At 39.9% G+C, this 21379-nt stretch overlaps 2 protein-coding genes across 7 annotated transcripts in view; both read right to left on the reverse strand.

The window, feature by feature from the left end:
• CTNNBIP1 (catenin beta interacting protein 1) overlaps window positions 1-1399 on the reverse strand; it is a 28159-nt gene extending 26760 nt beyond the window's left edge. The window contains exon 1 of the mRNA XM_010122254.2: window positions 1354-1399. The gene's annotated coding sequence lies outside the window, so the exon portion shown is untranslated. The remainder of the gene's footprint in view (window positions 1-1353) is intronic.
• LZIC (leucine zipper and CTNNBIP1 domain containing) lies at window positions 19-21371 on the reverse strand. 6 transcript variants are annotated; one of them, XR_015260857.1, is made up of 9 exons: window positions 21275-21371; window positions 20330-20473; window positions 19108-19243; window positions 17914-18012; window positions 17142-17237; window positions 15207-15288; window positions 13766-13828; window positions 1354-1434; window positions 19-54 (listed from the first exon to the last, which is right to left on the reverse strand). XR_015260857.1 is itself a non-coding variant. In XM_086764583.1 (8 exons), the coding sequence occupies exons 2-7, from the start codon at window positions 20428-20430 to the stop codon at window positions 13770-13772; spliced, it is 573 nt and encodes a 190-aa protein (XP_086620709.1). In that variant the 5' UTR covers window positions 20431-20473; window positions 21275-21371; the 3' UTR covers window positions 5894-5917; window positions 13766-13769. The 6 variants fall into 6 exon arrangements, 5 of the variants coding, with proteins under 5 accessions (XP_086620709.1, XP_086620711.1, XP_086620706.1 ...); XM_086764583.1 differs by lacking the exons at window positions 19-54; window positions 1354-1434 and adding an exon at window positions 5894-5917; XM_086764585.1 differs by lacking the exons at window positions 19-54; window positions 1354-1434 and adding an exon at window positions 7286-8531.
• Between the last annotated feature and the right edge of the window lie 8 nt (window positions 21372-21379).

Raw genomic sequence — 21379 nt, forward strand, 5'->3', positions numbered from 1 at the left:
CTTTCATGAATTCCACATAAACCAGTGAGTATTATTTGGCACCTACAGACATTCCTGAAAAAAAAAAAAGAAAAAAAAAAAAAAAGCAGCTAAGCAGATGTGAATGCTCCTATTTTTCTCAATTTGGCATCAACTCTTAAAGTTAATTATATTAAGTGTGCTATTGCTGATCATTTTTGCATAAACATTCAGTTTCTGTGTTTATCTTGAAGTCTGATATTGCCTCCCCTGACCAACTGAGCAAGCTGCCAGCACACAATGAAATTTTCAGTTTTCCATGGAAGATCCAGCACACTTAAAGTCAGGAAACTCTTAAAATCGCATTAGTAAGGCAACAGGCACCAGAGATCTCTGCAGTTGCACTATCCCCTTCTCATTTCTAGAAAAAGCCTTCCATTGAAACTGTTCCAGCATTTACACTGCTGCTCTACAGAAACTGTTGCAAAAATTTAGGTCACATTTCCTTTAAGTGTACATGGGTGTGTGTATATGTACACTTATTTAAAGCTCAATGAAATTAATTAAAAGTTCCTCACTGACTTCCATGTGCATTGAATCAGGACCTGGATGAGTTCAGAAGCAAAACAATTACTTTAATTAAGCATCTTAACATTCTTGTGAAGCAGTCAACTAATTTTATAGAAGGATAAACTGAGTCAGAAAGTTTCAGAGGTTGGTCATGGTCATAAACAGAGTTGATTACTTAAGTTGCTTTCATATTTTGTTAGTTAACCTCATAACATAGAGAAAATTGACTTTCTGAAAAATCAAATAAACTCTTGGTCTACATATTCACAGGAAATAAAACGGAACATCCTGAGGCAAGTGCAACGCTTGTACAAATCTATTGGCTCCATTTCTGTTCCCCAATCAGTAGCTAATTTAGTCACTCACAGGAATTCCAACAATGTCAGAAGTTGAAATTTTTAGGACTTTTTCACAGTCATTTAGCTCCAGATGAGATTTTTAGGCTGTGGGGTTTGTTTGTTTTTAAATAGCATTATTCATTATTCTATATATCTATATTACTTTTTTAAAAATAAAAATAGGCTTGGTAGACTTGACATTCTGTAAAAACTTGAAAATACTTATTGAAAAGCAAAAAGTGTCATTACACTTCCCAAATTAAAATTAACATTTAAAGCATACGTAAGCACTGTAACATTCTGACAAATCACCAGTAGCAAGCAGAAGCAAGAAATTAAACTTGCCTTATTTTTTAGAGCATTTGTTACATAAAGCTTCCCCCACACTAAGTCTGAAAACAAAACCCAGAGTCAGAAGAGTGTTTTCCTTATTCAATTTTCAACTACTGTTTTTCGGTTACTTTTCTGATCTTTGGTTTCTTCTCACCTATTAACACTCCGTAGTTTTGCTCATTCTGGTCTATCTGCTTGCTTTATGCCGATCGAAGTTCACGGACAGGCCACGGCTCTTTAAAGGGAAAAAGAAGTGTAAGTCTCATCCATTCTCAGAGATACAACAGCATGAACAACAGTAAACAAAGTGTTTTGGTTTTTTCCCTAAATGAAATCAAATTTGTTGGTAAGAAGTTTGTAGAAGATTTAAAATCTATGTACATATTTTCCCATGTACTTAGAGGCAAGACCATTAGACTACCAACATTTCTTAGGATGCGGAGTAGGTGACAAAACATTTCATTCCAATCGTTTACATTTTTGGTGTACATCAGCATCAAAACACAAAGACCTTCTGGGACTATTCACATACTTGTGTACATGCAACAGCTTTACTGAAATTAATGGATACTACTACTTTTCTAGCAAATTAGAACTCTCAAAAAGAACAAAAATAAAATCTCTCTCTTATCTGTGGTGCTGAGAGTTATTTTAAAAGGTATTTTTTAATGGCATTACAAATGTGAATTATGTATGGCTTCTGCTTTATATGGTTTAACACAGAAAAAAATACTTTTATATATACTTACAATCTTACAAGACATGACAGATTTCAGTCTACTGAAAAACATACAGGAGTAAAGAGGACTTGATTAAAACTATTAAACATTATGATTTTTGACACCTTCCTTATTACAAATCAAGGTTTATTTTTAGGTGAATATCCCACCATACCGTTCCAGAAGTATCACACTGATTAAACTCGATTAAATCAAAAACACGATTGACCAGCTTTGCCATCATGACTATTAACATATTTGGAAACATAGCAGAAAAAGTAATTTACTCTCACTCTCTGAAAATTGCATTATAACCACCTTCTAGCTGTAACACTTTTGCCAACTCCCAGAATATAAACATTTGCCATATTTATTACCATTACAATTTTTCCAACTAAAACCACTGACATCAGGTTGAATCGCTTCTGCATGATGCACACAATGGCGCGGTATAGCTGTAACAGCTGCTACTGTCCTTGTATTTCAGCAGGAAATCCAATCTGATGACAGCTTGCAAGAAAAAGAAATACAGTTTTGCATCTGCATGTATACAACTATCTCTGAAGATACTCAATCTTTCTTTTTTTGGAAAAAAAACTCTACTGGAAGTTTCTCCAAGCATATTCAACAGCAGCCTCCAAAAGCCTATTGCCTCTCTGTATGCACAGCACTGGGGTGCATTTTTGATGCTTAAAATTAGGTCAGGTGCTCAGGAGGGGTGCTTTGTAGTCAACAAAAAACTCACAAATTTAAATACTGACTGAAAATCATAAATGTTTGTTTGTTACAGATAACAAACACTCTGAGAGGAAAGAACTCTTCTTAAACTAATATAAACAGGTCAACTTCACACCAGTTGTCTCCTAGGCAAAGCATCAACTCTTATCAGGAGTTTCACCGTACCAAGCACATTCAGATGTTACCTTTATTTGCCTGTACACAACTGCGGGATGATTTTTAAATTTAGCAATAGATGTATATCACAGTCAATGCTTGCAATTACAAAATTTAGGTTTTGTTTCAGTTCACTTGTGGTTTTGTTTAGAAAATAACACGAATTGTTTTGGAAACCTCTCTCTCCTCTTGGAAAGTTGCACTACTCTAAAACCCTGGATGGGGGAAGGAGGGAAATGGCAGAGGATGTAAGGGAGCCGAAAGTGGTACAATTGCAGTTTTCCCATAAAATTTGGATTCAGAAGGTGCTTTCTGTGCAGCCCCAATACATAACATCATGATGTTTCTAGTGAAATGTGTGAGTATTGACCAATTCTTGTAAAGGCAACAGAGAGAAGGGCAAACAGCCCTCCCTCCTCACACACCTACTCCGCCTGCGCAAGTCCACAGAGCTCCCGCACGCAACCGCAAACCGGCATTCAGGGGAGTGACCACCGTGGTAACTCTGATACAGACTCACTCCAGTGACTCCTGTCATGCTATGGGATGATTCTCCCGGTGAAGACTTCAGTATCTTCCCACTCGGATGTCAACAAGAATACGGAAAGCGCTTTTACATCCTATACAACGTTTCATAACTTTTGTGGCAACGCTTAAAATGAATTAAAATAGAACAACTGCTTTGAAGCAATTTTGGGTAAGCCATAAAACTTCAGCCAACCAATTATCAGTTAACTTGGCCAAAATGGCCTTTGCTGTTGCATTTCTTCAACCCTACACACTTCCTTGTAGATTTACACTATTACAATGCACCACATCAACTAAGAGAGCGTGCAAATCCATTTACCAACAATTCTAAACTATACTGAAGAAGCTGCCAATTTCTACCAAAATGCCAGAGGTTCAATAAAAGGGACGATGCTTTTTCAGGTAATGGCAAAGCGATCCAACTCCAACACAACTAAAGTACACTTGCCACCATTTTCCAGCTGAATCTGTTCGCCAAGGCAAACACTAGCTTTCAGAATGATAATAACCCTGCGTTTTAAAAAGTACTCACACGTAGCTTTCAGTATGCTGCCTCACCTTGAACACTCATACTTTCAAAATAAACCCCCTGAAGTACATGACTTAGCCTCACTTTTCACCATTTACAGTGTTTCTCCTCCAGCAGCCTATTTCACATCATACGTGAGCTCCAAAAATATCAAGGGCAAAAGGAGTTGACTGCTTGCAAGTTCAGCGGCTAACAAAAACTAAATATACAATTTCGGTTTTGTATATATATTTTTAAATTATGTTCTTAAAATACTCAACAGACATGTGTATCACCATATTGGAGCCAACTAATACCAGAAAACTGAACAAGCATACCTAACTTGCCTCCAGTGTCTGTTGGTTTTGGGAGTCTGGTGGGTTTTGGTTGTTTGGTTTTTTTTTTTTTTTTTTAAACCACCACATCTGCAAAATGTCTCGCTCTCATCTCGCAGAGCATCAAAGCTTATTTTGTTTAATGTGCCAAGATGAGGAACGGTCAAATAAAAGATGATACACAACAGGGCAAAATATTCCCTTCTCGAGGAGAAAGCAAACGCAAGTCTGGAAGTTAAATGCATCCTGATGAACCACAGCTGGATGTTAAGCAGAAACGAGCAGCACCTCTCATCTGCTCTCTGGAGTGCTAACATATTCCTACCGGAAAACGATGCTGTCCATCTCTCGTGTATCTTTCCAAGAAATACAGAACTATTCTGTGCCAACAAATATTGTCCACCTTTATGCTAAACTGAAAGTTACGGAGTGCTGCTTCAGATGCTCTAGAAACACAATTTTTGGCAAAGGTAGAAGTTACCTCCAAGCGAAGCCCTCTATTAAATACCAGCAGAGAAGCATTTTTCCCATGCGCGTTCCCGGTGTTTCACATCGAGGGCCAGGACACCATGCAGCATCACACACTTTTTGCAGGACTGATATTACACCTCCTGGCATCCAGATATTGCGTTTTATTGCCTGCGGACGTGACACCTGCCTTCCCGACGGCTCCAGCACGCCTTGACCAGCTTTACACGGGAATGACTTCACCTGCCACAAAAATGCTGCCATTGCTGGGGTGGGAAACCACCGCCGCCGTGAAACTGGGTGCCGCATGACGTAAGAGATGATGCCAGAAAATTTTAAAAGGCACCTCCCGTACCTGTGCCGCGGGGCCACGGCCTGGCAGCGCCCACGACCGCTTGGCGGCCGCCGCCGCCGGGCCCCGAGGAGGTCAGGGGCCGCGGCCCCGCGCCGGGCCGGGCCGGGAGCTCGGGAACCGGCCCCGGCGGGGCGGCAGCGGGGAGGCGCGGAGGCCCGGGGCCGGCGAAGCGGCGCCTCGGGCCGGGGCGAGCGTCTTTGTTCCCGGCCGGGCGCCGCGCACAAAGGGCAACCGCGCTCACCTGCGTGCGGGGCCGGGCCGGCCCCGGCGGTCCTGCGTGCGGTGCGGGCGGCGGCCGGGCGCGCTCAGCGCGGGCGAGTAGAGCGGAGCCGTGCGGAGCGAAGCGGAGCGGCCGCCTCCTCCGTCGTGACTCACCGCGGCGGCCCAGGGAGGGAGGGAGCGAGGGAGGCGCCTGGGCGGCTCCGGGGGAGGGACCCGCCGCGTCCCAGCGCCCAGGGCAGCGGCGGCGCCGCAGGCACCACCCGAGCGCCGGCCGGCAGGAAGGGGCGGGGCACAGCGGGGCGGGGCCGCCGAGGGGCGGAGCGCGGCGGGAAGGGGCGGGGCGTGGGTAGGGCCACGCCGCGCCCACGCCGAGTGGAGGCGGGAGAGGCCGCGCTGCCGGGGCACTATCCTGCGGGACCCTCCCCCAGGCCACCCCCGCATAGCTCCGGCAAAGCGGCTGCCAGCCCCGCATCGCTACGGACTGGGGACCCCCCCCTCAGCCACGGAGCCTCTCGGTCGGGCGAGGGGACAGGACGCCGCGGTCTGTTCCCTGGCATGGGCCGTGTCCTTACCTTGAGGAACATCCTTGGAGTCAGGCCCTGAAATGACGCGGTGCCCTGCGTCTCTATGACCTCACGCTTTCCCTCTCGCGGTCCTGTTCAGCGGGGCGAGGCCGCGGAGCACGACTTCTTCGGTAGCGCCGTATTAGATAAATCACATTCATGTTAAAACAGGTTATGGGACCACGTGTCAATAGCGCTACGCTAACGAAGTTAAAGGCACTGCAAAATTCAGCACAGCTTAATTAAAGGTAATTCAGCAAATACAGAAAACGCCATCTTCTGAGAACCTCCAACTAGAATGAATATCCATTTGGTTATTCAAGCACTCAAAATTTAAGTAATCCTTCCCCTAGACAGACTGACACAGAACGGTGAACACAGAAATTAATAAAAACAGTAAAAGAGAAGACAGAAGCCATCATCACCCCTGCGCCATCACTGATCTCCAAACTGGTTTCCCACCACGCTTAACAGTAACGCTGCTTACCGACAACACACATCGGTGGGGGCAGCAAGGCAAGTATAAAACTCCTGAAGACAAAAATGCTTTGTGTACTGAGTGTTACTTAGTAAAATGCATCTGTTTTCTACTCGGTATTTAACTTAATTGCATAAAAAACAGTCACAGTAATGAAATAGGTGGCACTTCCTTTAACAGCTTGCTCCTTAATGACATCAAAGCCCAGTGCCACTGAAATCCATACCCCGCTGCCAGTTAATGAAGGTCTTAACATGAAAGCCTGTGCAAAGAGCAAAACCAAGCTGCTGACAGGAACAGGAATGGTGCAAATATGCTGGGATCTGAGATCACTAGCGCATACCCAGAGCACAGCAGGCAGTAATGATTATTAATTATTTAAGAAAAGAACATAAGAGCTCCAGCATAAGCTGAAAAAATATGCAGAAGCATTGCTCTGGGATCCTCCAGTTGGATTACTGTTAATTAGCACAGTACATGAGTCTGAGGGAAAGATCTAAAAGCATCTTATGCTGGTAGGAGCGTATAATTAAGCCATCATTTGCATCTTTGCAACAGAACGAATTTTCTTACTGATACCATCATGGGCAAAACACCATTTTATGACTAAGTTTTGTCTAGCTCTCCTATTCTAATTTAGCTGGCTGACTGTACAAGAGCGTAATGCAATCTTATCTAGCATCAACTTAACATCCTGCATTTACTTAGGAAGGGGTTTAGGACAGAGAGCTACTGTAAGGCTTCCTCTACCCTTGGAACATTTTAGATTTATTTTCTTAAAACACAGTCTAAATCAGCTTCTGCCCCACCTTAGTTTATTACCACCAGGCTTACAGAGATGTTTAGCGGTCAAGCAAGGCATCTTGCTGTTATAGTAGTCACTTTTATCATCATAAGACATGATGGATGCTCAAGAGACCTCAACTCCTAGCTCTGCAACAGATTTAGTAGAATATTGTTAATGTCTCATGGGAACACACAGACCTTGACAAAGTAAACAGAAGATACAAGTGCACTGTACTTGATCAAATCTATTAGCTTACCAATTGTCACTCTCCTTGCCCCAACCACAAAATCGGAACAATACAGCTTATCATCAGCAGGGGAATGTCAGGAAGTTGAATTATCTACAGGTTAAGTCTTTCTAACAATTTTACAAGTGTTGCAGAAAGTCTGGATATTATTTTACAAAAATCTAACAGATTAAATTGATTTTTCTTTTCAACAGTTTCTAATCTCTTTTATTTAATGAGGTTGCTGTTCATTCTAGTAAGCCAAAACTTCATGAAACCTTCTCCTCTGACTCCCTGCTTGACTTAGAAAAATTCACTCAATTCACTCTGTCCTTCTCTGATCTCCCATTCTTTCTTAATCAGCTCCGAAATTCTTTTAGGATTCCTTCACAATACAGCTGCATCCACTCTCCAAGTCCCTCTGTATTTGCTGGCATCTCCCTCTCATTAAGGGCTTCCAGCAGCATCTGTACACACAAGCCCTGCTTTCATATCCGATTTAACCACATGCAGCAATAATGAAAACTGTTTCTCTCAAAGATGTGTATGGTATCTAATGAGGGAATTGTTTTTAGTTTGGAATCTTTTTCTTTCGGTAATCTTTTATATTTCAGACTTAGTCTGACAATTCCAATCCATCAAAATCATGCTCTGATGCAGAAACTGTACAGTGTTTCCTGAAAATTAAATGCAGTTCAACCGAACAACTCTTTGCACACTAATAAATGACGTAGGGTCACAAGTCAGCTGAAACTTCCATGACTAGTGGTGAGCACAACTTGCACAGATCAGAAAGAGTATACTAGAAAAATAAAGAAATAGTTCAGCTGCCTTAGTTACGATATCTAATGTTTCCACAGACTGTGCAGTGAGGAGATATGCAGAGATATTTTAGAGAGATGGACAAAAAAGCCTTTTAGTGTAAAAAAGGCTATGACAATCTTTTTTTTTTTCGTTAATCCAGACTTAGCTTGCATGGTAAGAAACCTTCTCAGTTGCACATTTTATTCAAAACCAAAAGCGTTCCCAGAATAAATTTGGTATTTACAGCGTTGCAAAGCACACTCCTTTACGACAACATTACAGAACTTAATTTCAATCTCTACCTTACAAGGACATTAACTGGACAATCAAAAGAAAAGCTATTTACCCAGACATTAACACTTCTGTCCGCAGGATTTGCAGGTGATTCTGCCTGACGGTTTTCAAGCACATCTGCGATTATTACTGACCCATTTTTGGAAGCATCCTGAAAACACAATCCTAATCGTTATCAAGGAGCAAACTATTATGATAGCAAGATTAAAAGAGATGTCTGTGAATAAACTTGTTTTTAAAAAATTCTATTAAATGTATCATTAACACGTTAGTGTGTTACAGCAAATACTTGAATGCATGATACAGCAATGCCTTACATATAGTTATATTCACGAACCTTATGTCTGTATTTCCTCTTTTAAGACCTTATTTTAGTAACTAATTCTGAAACGTTTTTATTTATCCTGTCAGTGTCAGATACTTCAGGCCACCTTTTCAGATGCTCTGAACATCATCAGCTCCAGCTTGACTGAGGTGGGAAGCCTGGATGTTTAAAAGTTATGGGAGAAAAATCTCAGGCAACATGGGCATAAAAATCCTATTAAGGTCAAGTAAAAAAAAACCCTACAACCTCATAGCAAGACAGAGTGTCACATTTTCCATGGCTCCTAAAGAAAAACTGCAAAAGGAGCACTCCTATTCCTCTCTCGTGGGTAACTAAGCAGATAAAATTGAAATATGAGTTTACTTCCCTAATAGAAAAGACTTCCTCAGAACTCAGTGAGGATAATTTAAAAATGATGGAAGTGGGAAAACTAAAGATGCCTGCAGGCTGACTTTAATTTCTTCACAATGTAAAAATTGTATCTGTCCTCATATAAGAGGGGAATGGCCATAATGGAAACAAAACCAAATGGTTTTGGTTTAATTTGCCTACCATTTCAGCCACTAATGATGCAGCCTTAAATGCCTGGTCAGTAGGGTATCATTAAGATAGAATTCTCTATCAAAATTAATTTAACAGTGAATTGGATTTTAACATGATGAACGAAGGGATCTCTCAATAAATTTTGTATTTTGCCTTTAAGACAAAGATAACTTGCTATTTTACCATTCAAGATCAAAGAAGGGAAATAATATAAGGAGACAAAGACAGAAGAAAGAGAGACACAGGATTTGAAGCTTCAGTTTTCTCTCTAACACTTTTTCTTTTAGATCAGTACAATCACTAGATTCATCCTATAAGAGAAAGAAGATCAAAAAAGGGATGTTATATATGGCCAAAAATAATGCTGGGCCAATTTGCTGATGTGTTTAAAGCTACTGTACTTCACAATTCTTATTTCAGAAGTAAAATGATAAACAAAAACCAAAGTACTTTTAATCTTCAAAGCAATGTATGATCAATAACAACTTCAGAGCACTTGATATTCAAGTATCACAATCTGTATTTTACTCCAGGAGAGAAAGATGCGTAAAGAACAAGTGATCTACCTGGGTCTAACGCTGAACTGGGGATGGAATTCAAACATCACAAGCTTGTATGTTAAAAGACAAAACCATGCTTTCATTTTGGAGTTGTTCTTTTGTTACTAGTTTTTATTTCGGCAAATAATCATTATAATAAATAGATTATGGATTTTTTTCCCCAGCCTTTGCAGAAACATTTGAGATACTAGTGGAAGTGCATCCCAGGATTATTCGGCAAAATATTTAGCACAGTGCACCAATTAACTTACTATGTGTCTGAAATGAATCTAACCACTTCAAGCAGGTTGCTTAAACAACTTTTTGCTAGGGTCAACAGCTTCATATTGGCAACAGCTTCCTTGCTGAATGACATTTATAGTCCAGGCATTCTGCAGGACATATCCAGCCTCTGGGTCAGAGCCACGCTTTCAGACCCTTCACAACTTCTGCAAAGCGAAGTGTGGCCTGGCAAGCTGAATCTTGCAATGATGTCATTGATGTCAATCTCATCTTTGTCCATCTAAATCATGAGAGATCTTTTCAAGAGCAGAAGCAGCACAACGTAAAAAGATATTCAGTCAAGGATTCATTTAATAGGAATTTTACAACTGCCTGCAGTACAGAAAGTTTGAAAAAATCCTGGAATACTTGCAAATCAATTAAAAAAAAAAAGTTTCTCCTGGAAACGTACACCTCTAAAACTACAAGGAAAACGCTTTCCATATTATTGTACTGTAAACTTACTGTGATCTGTGGGAGTGCTGAGAGATTTAATTTACATACTAATGCTGCAAGCAGGTTGAGGGGTGTTGGGGGGAGAAGAGTTACTTAGCACCAGTAATGAGCAGAAAGGAAAAGAAAGCAGCTACAGTCCCCATGGACTGTTTTGTTTTCAATAATTTTAGGCTGTTTAATAATGCCTTTTAATAAGCTACTCTCAGCTATGAAGCTGCAATCAGCTTTCGTCAGAGAACATAATACTGCCCCAGACAGGAAAATAGTTCTGATAATTGGACAATAGACCTCATCTAAATAAAAGCTTCTAAAAAAAAGGAGAAAGAAGTTCCATCAGTGAAAGACAAATTATGCTGTCTATACAATTCATCCTTTCATTTCTAAAATGCTAGATTTCCAAAGGACATCTACTAAAGCAAAATACATTCTAAAAACCGCATTTTCTGGTTTACTCTACTCCAGGCCTAGTTTACAATTAGAAGAACTTGCTTATTTATAGGGTAGTTATGCCCTATAAGTGCAATCTATATTACAACTGATCATGTTAATTTTCTGTTTATACTCTATTCTACCCTCTTAGTCTCTAAGTGACTACTATGCAACAGAGATTAACACTGCAGTAGGCTATCTAAATTTAAGACTATTTCCACTCCATTCACTCACTTCAATGGCAGTTCCCACTGAAGCTCAAGTCTAGCTATAAAAGCCTAAGATATATATGAGATAGGTAAAGTACAGATGTTCTACTCCATTGAACACCAAATTCCTCAAAACAGTGGGTCGCCTTCACTGCAGGTCCAACTCCACTGTTGCCAAAAAGTCATGCCACCATAAACTGGAACTGAATCTACCCAACATTTGGGTTTATAAGTTGGTTTATAAACCATTACTAATTCTAAAAGAATTCAGTATAATCCCTTCAGTACATGTATTTTTAAATGTTTATAATTCAAAACACTATCAACATGGAAACAAGATTATTTTTTTTCCTAGGAATTATTCTCATCTTTCCAGTATTATCACCATCCTTTTCTTTGCAGCAACAGACTTACTGTGATAGCAGTTACCACATTTTACAGGTCAGTTCATAAACATGCATAAAACTTAAATAAAACACATTGTCCAAAAAATTACCCAATCACTAAAACCAGCATAAAATCTGTTTGTCCTGAAGATACACCTGTCACCTCAGCAATATAGGTAGAGACCTCCCTTTAACCACTTTTTAATGTCATTTGCTGGAGAGTTAGCAGAAGTTAGCGTAATTGCAGCATTTGGGTATTGTACTTTGCTCTCATTTAAGGAAAAATAAATTTATCACTTAGAAAAAAAGATAGTTTGTGGAGTTTAAGCAGCAAAATGGTAGCTTTCTTCTCTTGATACATTTCTGCCCCACCTTATGGGAAGGGGAACTGACTGGACCTGTGACTGGCAAGTCACACTTTCTCTGACGGGGGCCAGATAATAATAGCACGTCAACACGCTCACAGCCAAACGCTCCTTTTGCCAATGAGATTTCATAACGCTTCCTCCACTTTTGAAGCTCTCCAAAGAAAGGAAGTGCTAACTCCCTTTTAAAACATAGCTAGTCCAAAGCACCCAAAACTATCTAATGTTTAAACTCTTTTTGCAGGGAAATTACCTTTTTTTTTTCTCATTAAGTGACTTTTTCTTTTTTTTTTTACAGCTGGAAGCCGTAAGCTGAACAGGTATGTCTACATGCAGCCCCACTGAGTTAAAGAACTTAGGATTTACTGTTGACAGTTTCAGATAAAGCAACACTGCTAAGGAAATGTGAAGCTTTTCTCCTCTTTCTGTTCATAGGAAAAAGATAAGATTGCTAACAGCTAAGATGACCACAGAAATGTGTTTGGCTTCTGTCCATATTGTTTTCTCCAGCTAGTGGTAAAATACGGGGAACAGGTACAAAATTCAATTAAGAAATGCCTTCCCCCTGCCCCCCCCCCCCTTTTTTTTGGTTGTCAGTATCATTAGATCAGTGCCTGAATATATACCAAGGGTAGAGCAGACCCAAAATCCACATTTATCAAGCTGAAAAAATTCTCAGTGAAATACAAGCTTCCCGTCAACTCAAAATGCTAACAAGTACTGAATTAAAAGTGTGAAGCAGCTACTGCTTTAGGAAAAAGATCCCTAATAGTGATTTTACATAAAATAGTTTATCAGGAAGTTAGATGCACCTGGAGTCTCAAGGAGTTTTTCCACACTCAGAACTAAAAATTCAACAATGAGATTTTAAATCCTCCTGTACCCTGAGATTATTCAGGATTCTAACTTCCCTGTGGAGGCACAGACCATCCTCTCTCCACAGCACCACCATCTGATAAATAGATTGAGCAACACTTGCACCGATCAGGTAATGAGAGCTTCCCCTCTGCTTTTCAAACTTGTTTCTACTTGCAAGCTGTTTCACAGTGTCTCAGAAATACTGGGAAATAAAGGTAGCATGTAGTTATACACCCAGAGCTAAAGTACAAGGTCACAGAAAGGGCTTCTCATTGCCATTTCCTAGCCATTCCCTGTCATTACAATGCACAAGGATAAATTACTCCAGAAGCCTCACTACAGGGCTTCCATTGTTTGTCAGTCAAGGTTAGGACACAATGGCACTCATTCATGTGCACAGCAAACAAGCAGTTAAGGGCTAATGGTCAGCATACAGTCTCATTTTGGTTCTTCTGCAAACAGTTTGTAGAAAGATGCTATTTCAAATAAACTATGTCAATTTTTCAAAGCTTCAGTGCATTCCTAGTACAAACTATTCAGTAGGGAGTCCAGACAAAAATTAAGAGAACTTGAGAGCTTGGAAGATTCACCCAAAAAAACACTCACTCATTAGGACTGCTCCTCAAAAAGATCGCCTTGCTACAACCACATGCAAAAAGATTACATTTTAATAGTTAGAGAAATACACAGTCAGAAAAGTTCAAAATAGCTGATCCTTTCCAAAGACAGTCATACCATACTTTTGTTTTCAGACTACCACTTAGTGTTCAGCCTCAGAGCTTATGTTATTAAGGGGTACAGACACCAAGGTTCCAAAGTGCACTTAAGGCTGTTTACTTCAGATCTTCTGGTTAAGAACCCAAGAGGTTTAGGGTTTGGTTTTTTTTTGTTTTGCTCTTCTTTTTCTCCAACATGTTAAGATAGAAAAAACCAAATGCAATATGACAGAAGTCCATTGCTGCTGATAACTGGAGAGACACAAGCCTCACGCACCTCTTCATTGTTTTGCCTTTTCTACGTCAAAACTTGCTAGGGCAAAGACTTTGTCTCCTGATCCTATGAGAGGGAAAAAAACATTTTCAGTATTAATAGAAATTGTGACTTTCCTTATATACAATTTAAATCAAGTAAAACATTTGAGATCAAAAGAAATCAAACCTACATTTCGAAAACTAGAACAGCTGACCTAATTAAAAAAAGACATGCTGGCTTGACAGGTCTGTAACCAGCCATGTCTTGGGTCTGGCCAGAGTGGAGTTAATTTTCTCCATAGCAGCTCTCATAGTGCCTTGCCTGTATTTGTGGTGAGAATGGTGTTGATTACACACCTATGTTTTGGCTACTGCTGAGCGGTGCTGGCACAGCATCAGGGCACTCTCATCCCCAAATGGCAGTAGGCTTGGGGTGGGACAGTCAGGACCGCTGACCCAAACTGACCAGAGATTCCGTACCACATGACGCCATAGTCAGCAATAAAAGCTAGAAGAAAGGAGGAGGTGGGGGATTTATTAAGGCATTTGTCGGCAGAAAAAACTGCTACACATACTGAGGCCCTACTTCCCAGGAAGTGGCTGGACATCACCTGCTGATGGGAAGTAGAGAACACATCTTTTTGTCTTCCTCTGCTTCTGCGCACAGCCTTTGCTTTTCATTATTAAACTGCCCTTATCTCGACCCACGAGTTTTTAATTTTATTTTCTCATCCTGTCCTGCTGAGGAGGGGGAATGAGAGAGCAGCTTGGCAGGCACCTGGTAGCCAGCCAAGGTCAACCCACCACATACATACAGAGCTTCTAATGAAGTACCCTTTTAAGTAAAAGGTTCTCACCTTGCTTACACTCTCAGGAAGACGAGTGCCGAAAGGTAGGTCACAGAGACAGTGTATTTGTACCCTGACCTAGTTTGGCACATTCCTACCATTCATAGTTCCTTTATCACAATTCTAACTGTAATGTGAGAATGAATTGTTGTGCTTATTCAGTGCACATTATAACTGAACTATTGGTCTTGTCAATATGATTAGAGCTATGACAATCATGGCAAGAAGAGTACTTCAAAGCTGTATTTTGACAATTTGCCAATAATTGCCAAATTCTCTGCATCAAGCAGAGGGAAAGGCTCTCCTGAAGAGAGTCATTAACGCAAAAAAGATCTGTGTTTAACTAAGAGTTGTATCTCTGCTTGACACAGACCATTCAAATCTTCAGCATTATGGGCAACGCTTGGCATTTCATAGACATCTGACACTGGATTTACTTGCTGCTTTACTTCTTCTTCATGGATAGTGGATCAGTTTGATTGTCAATAAAATAGAAAATTTAATGGCATGAATCTTTCCTTCGTATTTTCTCTTTCATAAGGGAATCACAAATATTTCTATTATTCACTGTTCAATGAGGCAAAGAAATTGGAAGTTCTAAGAATGAAAACTTACCAAGGTCAGTGGAGACTCTTTCAAACTGGCTCAGGGCTGTACCAGCATTTGCTGACAAAAACATCTCTTCATCTGGAGTAAGCTACATCAAAAAAAAGGTCATAACTGTAAACTTGGTACCTTAACATACACACGAACTACGACAGGTTACAGCAATTGTCAATCTGCAGTTTCTAAGTGGCAGTGTTATCTATGATATTAAAGACATATCTAATATATATCTAATATGTTATCTAACATATTCAAAGCCAAACTAAAAATGCAAGCCAGTCTCCCTACCACTGAATTTTTTCTCAACAGTGTCTGTCAGGCCAGGAAGGAGAGCATATGCAACAGCAGACATGCCTCTACATGCACCACTAAGTTTAAAGCTGACCTCCAGTGATATTTTTCATGAAAAGGTCACACTGTACCTCTGTACCAAAACTATGCAAAGGATGTCAATTACTTTTTTTATCATGTGGTCAACACAAATGAGCTAAGATCTAAATCCACCTCCTGTCACTGAGGAAAACAAAAATATGCAGTCACTATCAGCTCTGACCACTTTAATAGTCAATGATCTAGAAATGGGTCTCTTCCTTTAAAGTTATATTTGCACATGTATATTTTGCTTTTATGTACGTGCTCTGATGCCTTGTGACAGATGCCCATAAAATATTTACTATAATGAAGTAGTAACCTACATTTGAAAGGTTCAGATATTCTAAGTTAAAACTCATTTTAGTAGCCTCTGATATATATATATCCTTACTAAAGCAAAGCTTAAGTGTCTCAAACTGTCCACAGTGTCAGTTTATTTACTAAAAATATAAAAATCAGGTACAGGCATTCAGAACAATGTCGGAATGAAGGAAAAAGTATTAGTTACCTACCTTTGCTGTGCTTTGTAAGCAAGCATCTAACTACTTAACATTTTGCAGTATTGTGCAGACAAACATGGAGTATTTACCATCATTTTTCAGATCCAGAACGGATGTCAAACTACTATCCCAGCAAGTCCTCTGGGTTACTGATCATTTTAAAAGACAAAGAAGCTATGTCAATGCATGGTGAAGTGGCTTGTCTGAAGGGATCCAAGGAACTCCTAACAGGAGGATTAGATACCTTCATGCACTCAGTTCACAACCTTAACTAGCCTTTTAATCTATTTCCAAAACATTTTTTTCTCTGACAGTCAAGCAATAAAAATATTCTGAGGGAAAGTATTTGCTAATATCAGCTACTTAGAATGCAGCTCCTTTAAGTACTGCACTTGATCTTTTCCATTACATTCCCTCATTTCCTAATAAAGTTTAAGTACAGAGATACACAGCAACTCATTTTCTTCATATACCATCAACAAAAAGAAGTAACTTCTCTTCCTCCCTCTAGTGGTAAAAATCAGGGATTGTTGTGCCACTGATTTACTCATTGGGGAAACAATCAGTTTCTCTCTTCTCTCTCCAATTTAGTTATCTTACACCAAGACGTAGGTATTATCACCAACAGAAAAGCAAATAAAGCTCAATGTATGTCAAAAGTCTTGGATAGTTCCTGCCAGGTGGACAGGTGGTAGTTAGCCAGTAAAAGAGTCATTTTGGAGCTTTTACAAATATCATCAGCTTGTGCCAGCTTATATGTGATTCATTCATATTGATAGAGTTGGCCCCAAGCTAATGAATAATAATTTCAATACAACCCACCAAAGAAAGTACTTTAAAGTAAAAACAGCCTTATATCAATGTCCAATACTATTTGATATATGTTAAATAGCGAGTGCTTCAGAAAGCTTATCCTTAAAATCAAAGGACATTTATGTACTACAAAAGCAAGTTGCATTGGATCATCTGCTCATAAACAGAAGTTTTAAATTCTTATTGTAACAATTTCTAATTCCTCTCCAATATACAGGTAGACTTTTCTATTCACCTAACTACCGTACCAACACCTTACCTTCTCACCAAGCTTTCTGAGGGCAGTCAGGATTTCAACTTTCTGCTGTGTATACAGGTCTCGTCCCAACTTCCCAACCATTAAGTCTCGGTCCATCTGTGCACCGGGAGGGAGTGGGTGTGGAAATAAGTCAAAACAGATAAGCTTCCCATTATTTTCACTCAACACAACAGCATAAGCAATGCAACAGCCTAAAAATATAATCAGTAAGCATAGTACCCACGGAAGTAAGGGACAGAGCTACCCAGAATTTAAAAGATGTCTGTGAAGTTTTTCCGAGCATTCTGCAAATACTCTTTGAACCTAACCTTTGCATTCTTAATTTCTCCAAACTTGAATCTCTTTTTAATCAAAGATTGATATTAATTCAAAATTATGGATTCACACATCACCGGCACATGGAGGAATCACATTTCATTTCACTTTATCTGGATCTCAAGCTCGGTTTAGATCTCTGAGACACCAAGTACACTCTCCAGCCCATCAATACAATTACAGATTCGTACCTTTCAGATTTTCTGTTTGCAGTTATACTCAGTTCACTATCTGGTAATCACATTTTTGTGCTGAAGCAGCAAGATAGAAGATAATTCAAGAAATACACATTGTTGTCCCCATTACCTCAATAAACATTTAAAACCTAACAAATTCTGAAACAGTACTTCTCTATCTCCTTATAACGCTGCTATCAAGTTTTCTAACACACTTGGTACTCTCCTACTATCAATCTAGCTCAACTAAACAGTTTTTAGAGTGAAACAGAAAGCTTCACCTCTGCCAACTTTGTCCTCAATTGCCTTGGTTGTTTCTTTGCAAACATTCTAATTACTTCTGGAGTTTTAAATGCTTGGCTGATGGCTGCTTGTATGGCCTACAAGGAAAAGAGAAAGAATGACCAGAACTAATAGCAGTCACAAGCTATAGCTGCAGGACAAGATCAATGAAGGCTGGGAAGCATCATTAGTATCCTCTGCATCATTTGATACAGAGAGCTTTTCTGTTTTTTCCATAACCATGAAAGCGAGATGAAAAAACCCAACTGTATGACCTTTATGTAGGGCTTGAAAAATCCACTAATTAGTGCAACTACACTGAGAAAGAGCCGTGAAACTTTTCATTACAGTCCAGGTCTTATTTTCTAATAATTTCCAACATCTTCCTGATATTAGCACATCACAAGTGGATATGCTATGCTATCTTTAGCAGATTTAATGCTCACATTGATGATTACAGCTCTTCTAAGGGTAACCAGAACGTAAATGATAAGGTAAATCTCCTACTGTTATGCAAATTCCTCTACAGAGTATCAGAATTATTATGATTAAATCTCACCACAGTTATGTTTGGACAAATAATGATCTCTCTGGAAAAAAAACCCCAAACTAAAACATAGGGCTTGAAGGAACAAATCATTAATTAAACATTTGAAAACACAGAAAATAGATCAAAAATTTGTAAGTCAGCATAAAACAAGATCAATTCACTAAGAGAAATTAAAAGTTACACAGTCACTCCTACAGCCTTTTCATTTAGACTGGTATGAATCTCAAGCACAAATCAGCAATAAGAGCACAGGAAATGCGATCTTTATGCTTTCTAACAAACAGGCATGAACTTTCTTTCTCACTACATCTATTGTCCTGGATTGTCCCTCACATCTTTTATATTAATTTGTATTATTTTATGTTATTTTCTAATATTAAAGATCTGATACATGTAGTCCTTGCAGTGTCCCAGGTTTTTTTTCTACAGTGTTATGGTCATAATTCTTCAACATTTTTTTTCCTTTTAAAATTAAGAGACCTAAACAAGGTACACACATATATTAAATAATAAAAACATTAGATACATAGATCTACCTTTCACATGGCCTATCTAAAAATTATACTGAACCACTTGTATCTATTTTCTGTTTCATTCAGTCTAGGAAGAACGTGAACTATTTTTAGTAACACTTCATCCTTACCAGTTGCATCCCACTGAGCTCGTCCACCAAAGTCATATCCCCAGACATAATCTTCTTCAGTGAGTCATTGATCTCACTCAGCTGTTCTAGAGTTTCTTTTTTGGTCTCTTCATACTCATCTGCATCTAGCTCCTCTCTAAAGAGGATCCAACAAGAAACATTAATTCACAGGACTAAACCCGAGATGTTAACATGGCAAACCAGGTATCAGGGAATATCATAAAGCATGCTTCCACAGATAGCAATGAAAACATTTGCTTCGCTTCAGATTATTCTCCTCTTTGCTGTTACTCAGCTAATGCACATTCAGTTTTCTTGGTTTTGCACCACCTCCTAGTCACCCATGCACTTGTGTTGTTTGTGTAAAGTCACTTGTATAAAAAGGCCATGACAACTACAAAATACTCAATACTTCGTGCAGCAGTTAGATTGTCTTGCTCAAAGCTAAGGTGAACCAAATTATCTGAAAAGCCCATCTCCTCACCCAAAAACCATCAAGTTATTCAGGAATAACCAATCCTGCTGCCTAAACCTTGCCCAATTCAAAGAACGGTACTACCAACCCTTTGCAGTTATAATCATTCTTGAAAAAGATATGTACTGTTTGAACAAGTTAGAACTATAGTCAAAGAAAGCATCTAAAACCACACAGGATGGTTAAATGCAAGTACTGAAATAGAAAAAAAACCCCTCTTTTCCTCAGGAATTCTGTCTATCTCAAATTTTACTAGCCCACAAAAAACTAACACACAATCACATGAAACAAATCACATGAAAACGTTAGACAAACTTAAAAAAAACCCACCTCGACCTCAAACATCTGTAATTGTAAACCAAAACAAAATAGATGCAAAAGCAAGTAACTGCTATTAAAAAAGCCCATATAAAACTGTGAATTCTGTAAACACCTATTAAAAGTTAGAAAGCCACACTGAAATATAAAATTTCAAAGAAAACAGTAATGAGTATTTCTGTGCGCATTTTCCTCCAGATGACAAATAGAACAATCTTTAAAAAAATAAATGCTTTTAAAAACTGTTTTTACAATTCTAAATTGTTACTACCTAACACAAACATCCTACCTAATTTAAAAAAAAATAAAGCCATAGCAAAACACAAAATAAAGCAAAAAATCCACAAGATTTTTGAAAGGTATCGTTTTCTTCTGCCAACCATTCCAGAAAAATATGACTATATAGAGGAAAGCATCTATTTTTATTACCTGCATTCCTCCAGGTCTTGAAGCTGCTGCATTAATCTATCCAACTGCTCTTCCAAGTTTTGTTTTAGCTTACTGGTCTCTGTTGTTCCTCTTGAAGCCATTTTCTGTTTTCACATGAAAATTTTAAGTTGTTACATGACACTCCTAGGAGAAAGAATATTTTATTGTTGTCGATCAACAATTTAAAATTTATTTTAAAATGCTCCAAGTAGCAGTAAAATTATGCGTTACCTTAATGATGGAATGTCTAATCAAAACACTTGAAGATCCTTGCAGTGGAAATACAGAATTTTTTTTTTAATTAAATAATCCTGCATTTCATTTATTGTATTGTTTTCTTTGTAGCAAGAGGCAGTTCACCAAGGACAGTAACTCAAACAGCCACAGCCCATAAAACCAAGCAAGTTTAAAACCGAGTAGCAAATATTGAGGTCCTGCTACATGAAACAGTAGACTCCACTCTTCAGCTGCCCCTTGGGAAACTATTTAAGAGACCACAACTCGGATGCAGGTGTCTGAAGCACGCAAACACCTTAGATAGATTCATGAGCTGTAGAAAACTTGAGCATTCTAGAGGAAATTCGTGCTTCCTTGGGTACCAAACAGGAGCAGACAGCTAGCTAGTAGTGAGCAACGGGACATCCCTGGGTCACAGCCGTCAACCAGCTGGTTCTGAGGTTTGCACAAACGCCAATGGCTCCAGCAGCCGGAAGACCGGCGAGGAAACGCCATGTCCCCGGCCGGAAAGGTGCGAGAGCGGAGAGCGAACAGGTCTGGGGGGAGCAGAACCGAGAAGGGACGTAGACACTACCCAAGTCCTGCCTATCCCCTCCTTCGCGCCCGCGGCCCGCCCAGACCCCCTCCTGCGCGCACAGGAAGGCGGCCGAGCCCGCCCTCTCCGCCCCCCTCGGCCCTGCCCGCCGCCCGGGCCCACCGCCGCCTCACCTGGGCCAGGCCGGGGCGGGCGGGAGGGAGCGGCGGCGGCAGCGCAGGCCTAACCCAGCGGGAGCGCGCACTTCCCACCGGCGCCGCTTCCGGCGCGCCCCGGGC

The sequence above is a fragment of the Chlamydotis macqueenii genome, chromosome 21 (genome assembly GCF_036417535.1).
Source record: "Chlamydotis macqueenii isolate bChlMac1 chromosome 21, bChlMac1.mat, whole genome shotgun sequence".
NCBI lineage: Eukaryota > Metazoa > Chordata > Aves > Otidiformes > Otididae > Chlamydotis > Chlamydotis macqueenii.

What these genes read in the sequence shown, in the direction of transcription:
- LZIC (XM_086764580.1), bottom strand. Translation starts at nt 20,430, where the DNA reads ATGGCTTCAAGAGGAACAACAGAGACCAGTAAGCTAAAACAAAACTTG. An exon ending in TGAGGACAAAGTTGGCAGAG is followed by an intron (nt 17,238 to 17,913) that starts GTGAAGCTTTCT and finishes CCCGGTGCACAG; the next exon opens with ATGGACCGAGACTTAATGGT. An exon ending in TCAGAAAGCTTGGTGAGAAG is followed by an intron (nt 15,289 to 17,141) that starts GTAAGGTGTTGG and finishes TTTTTGATGTAG; the next exon opens with CTTACTCCAGATGAAGAGAT.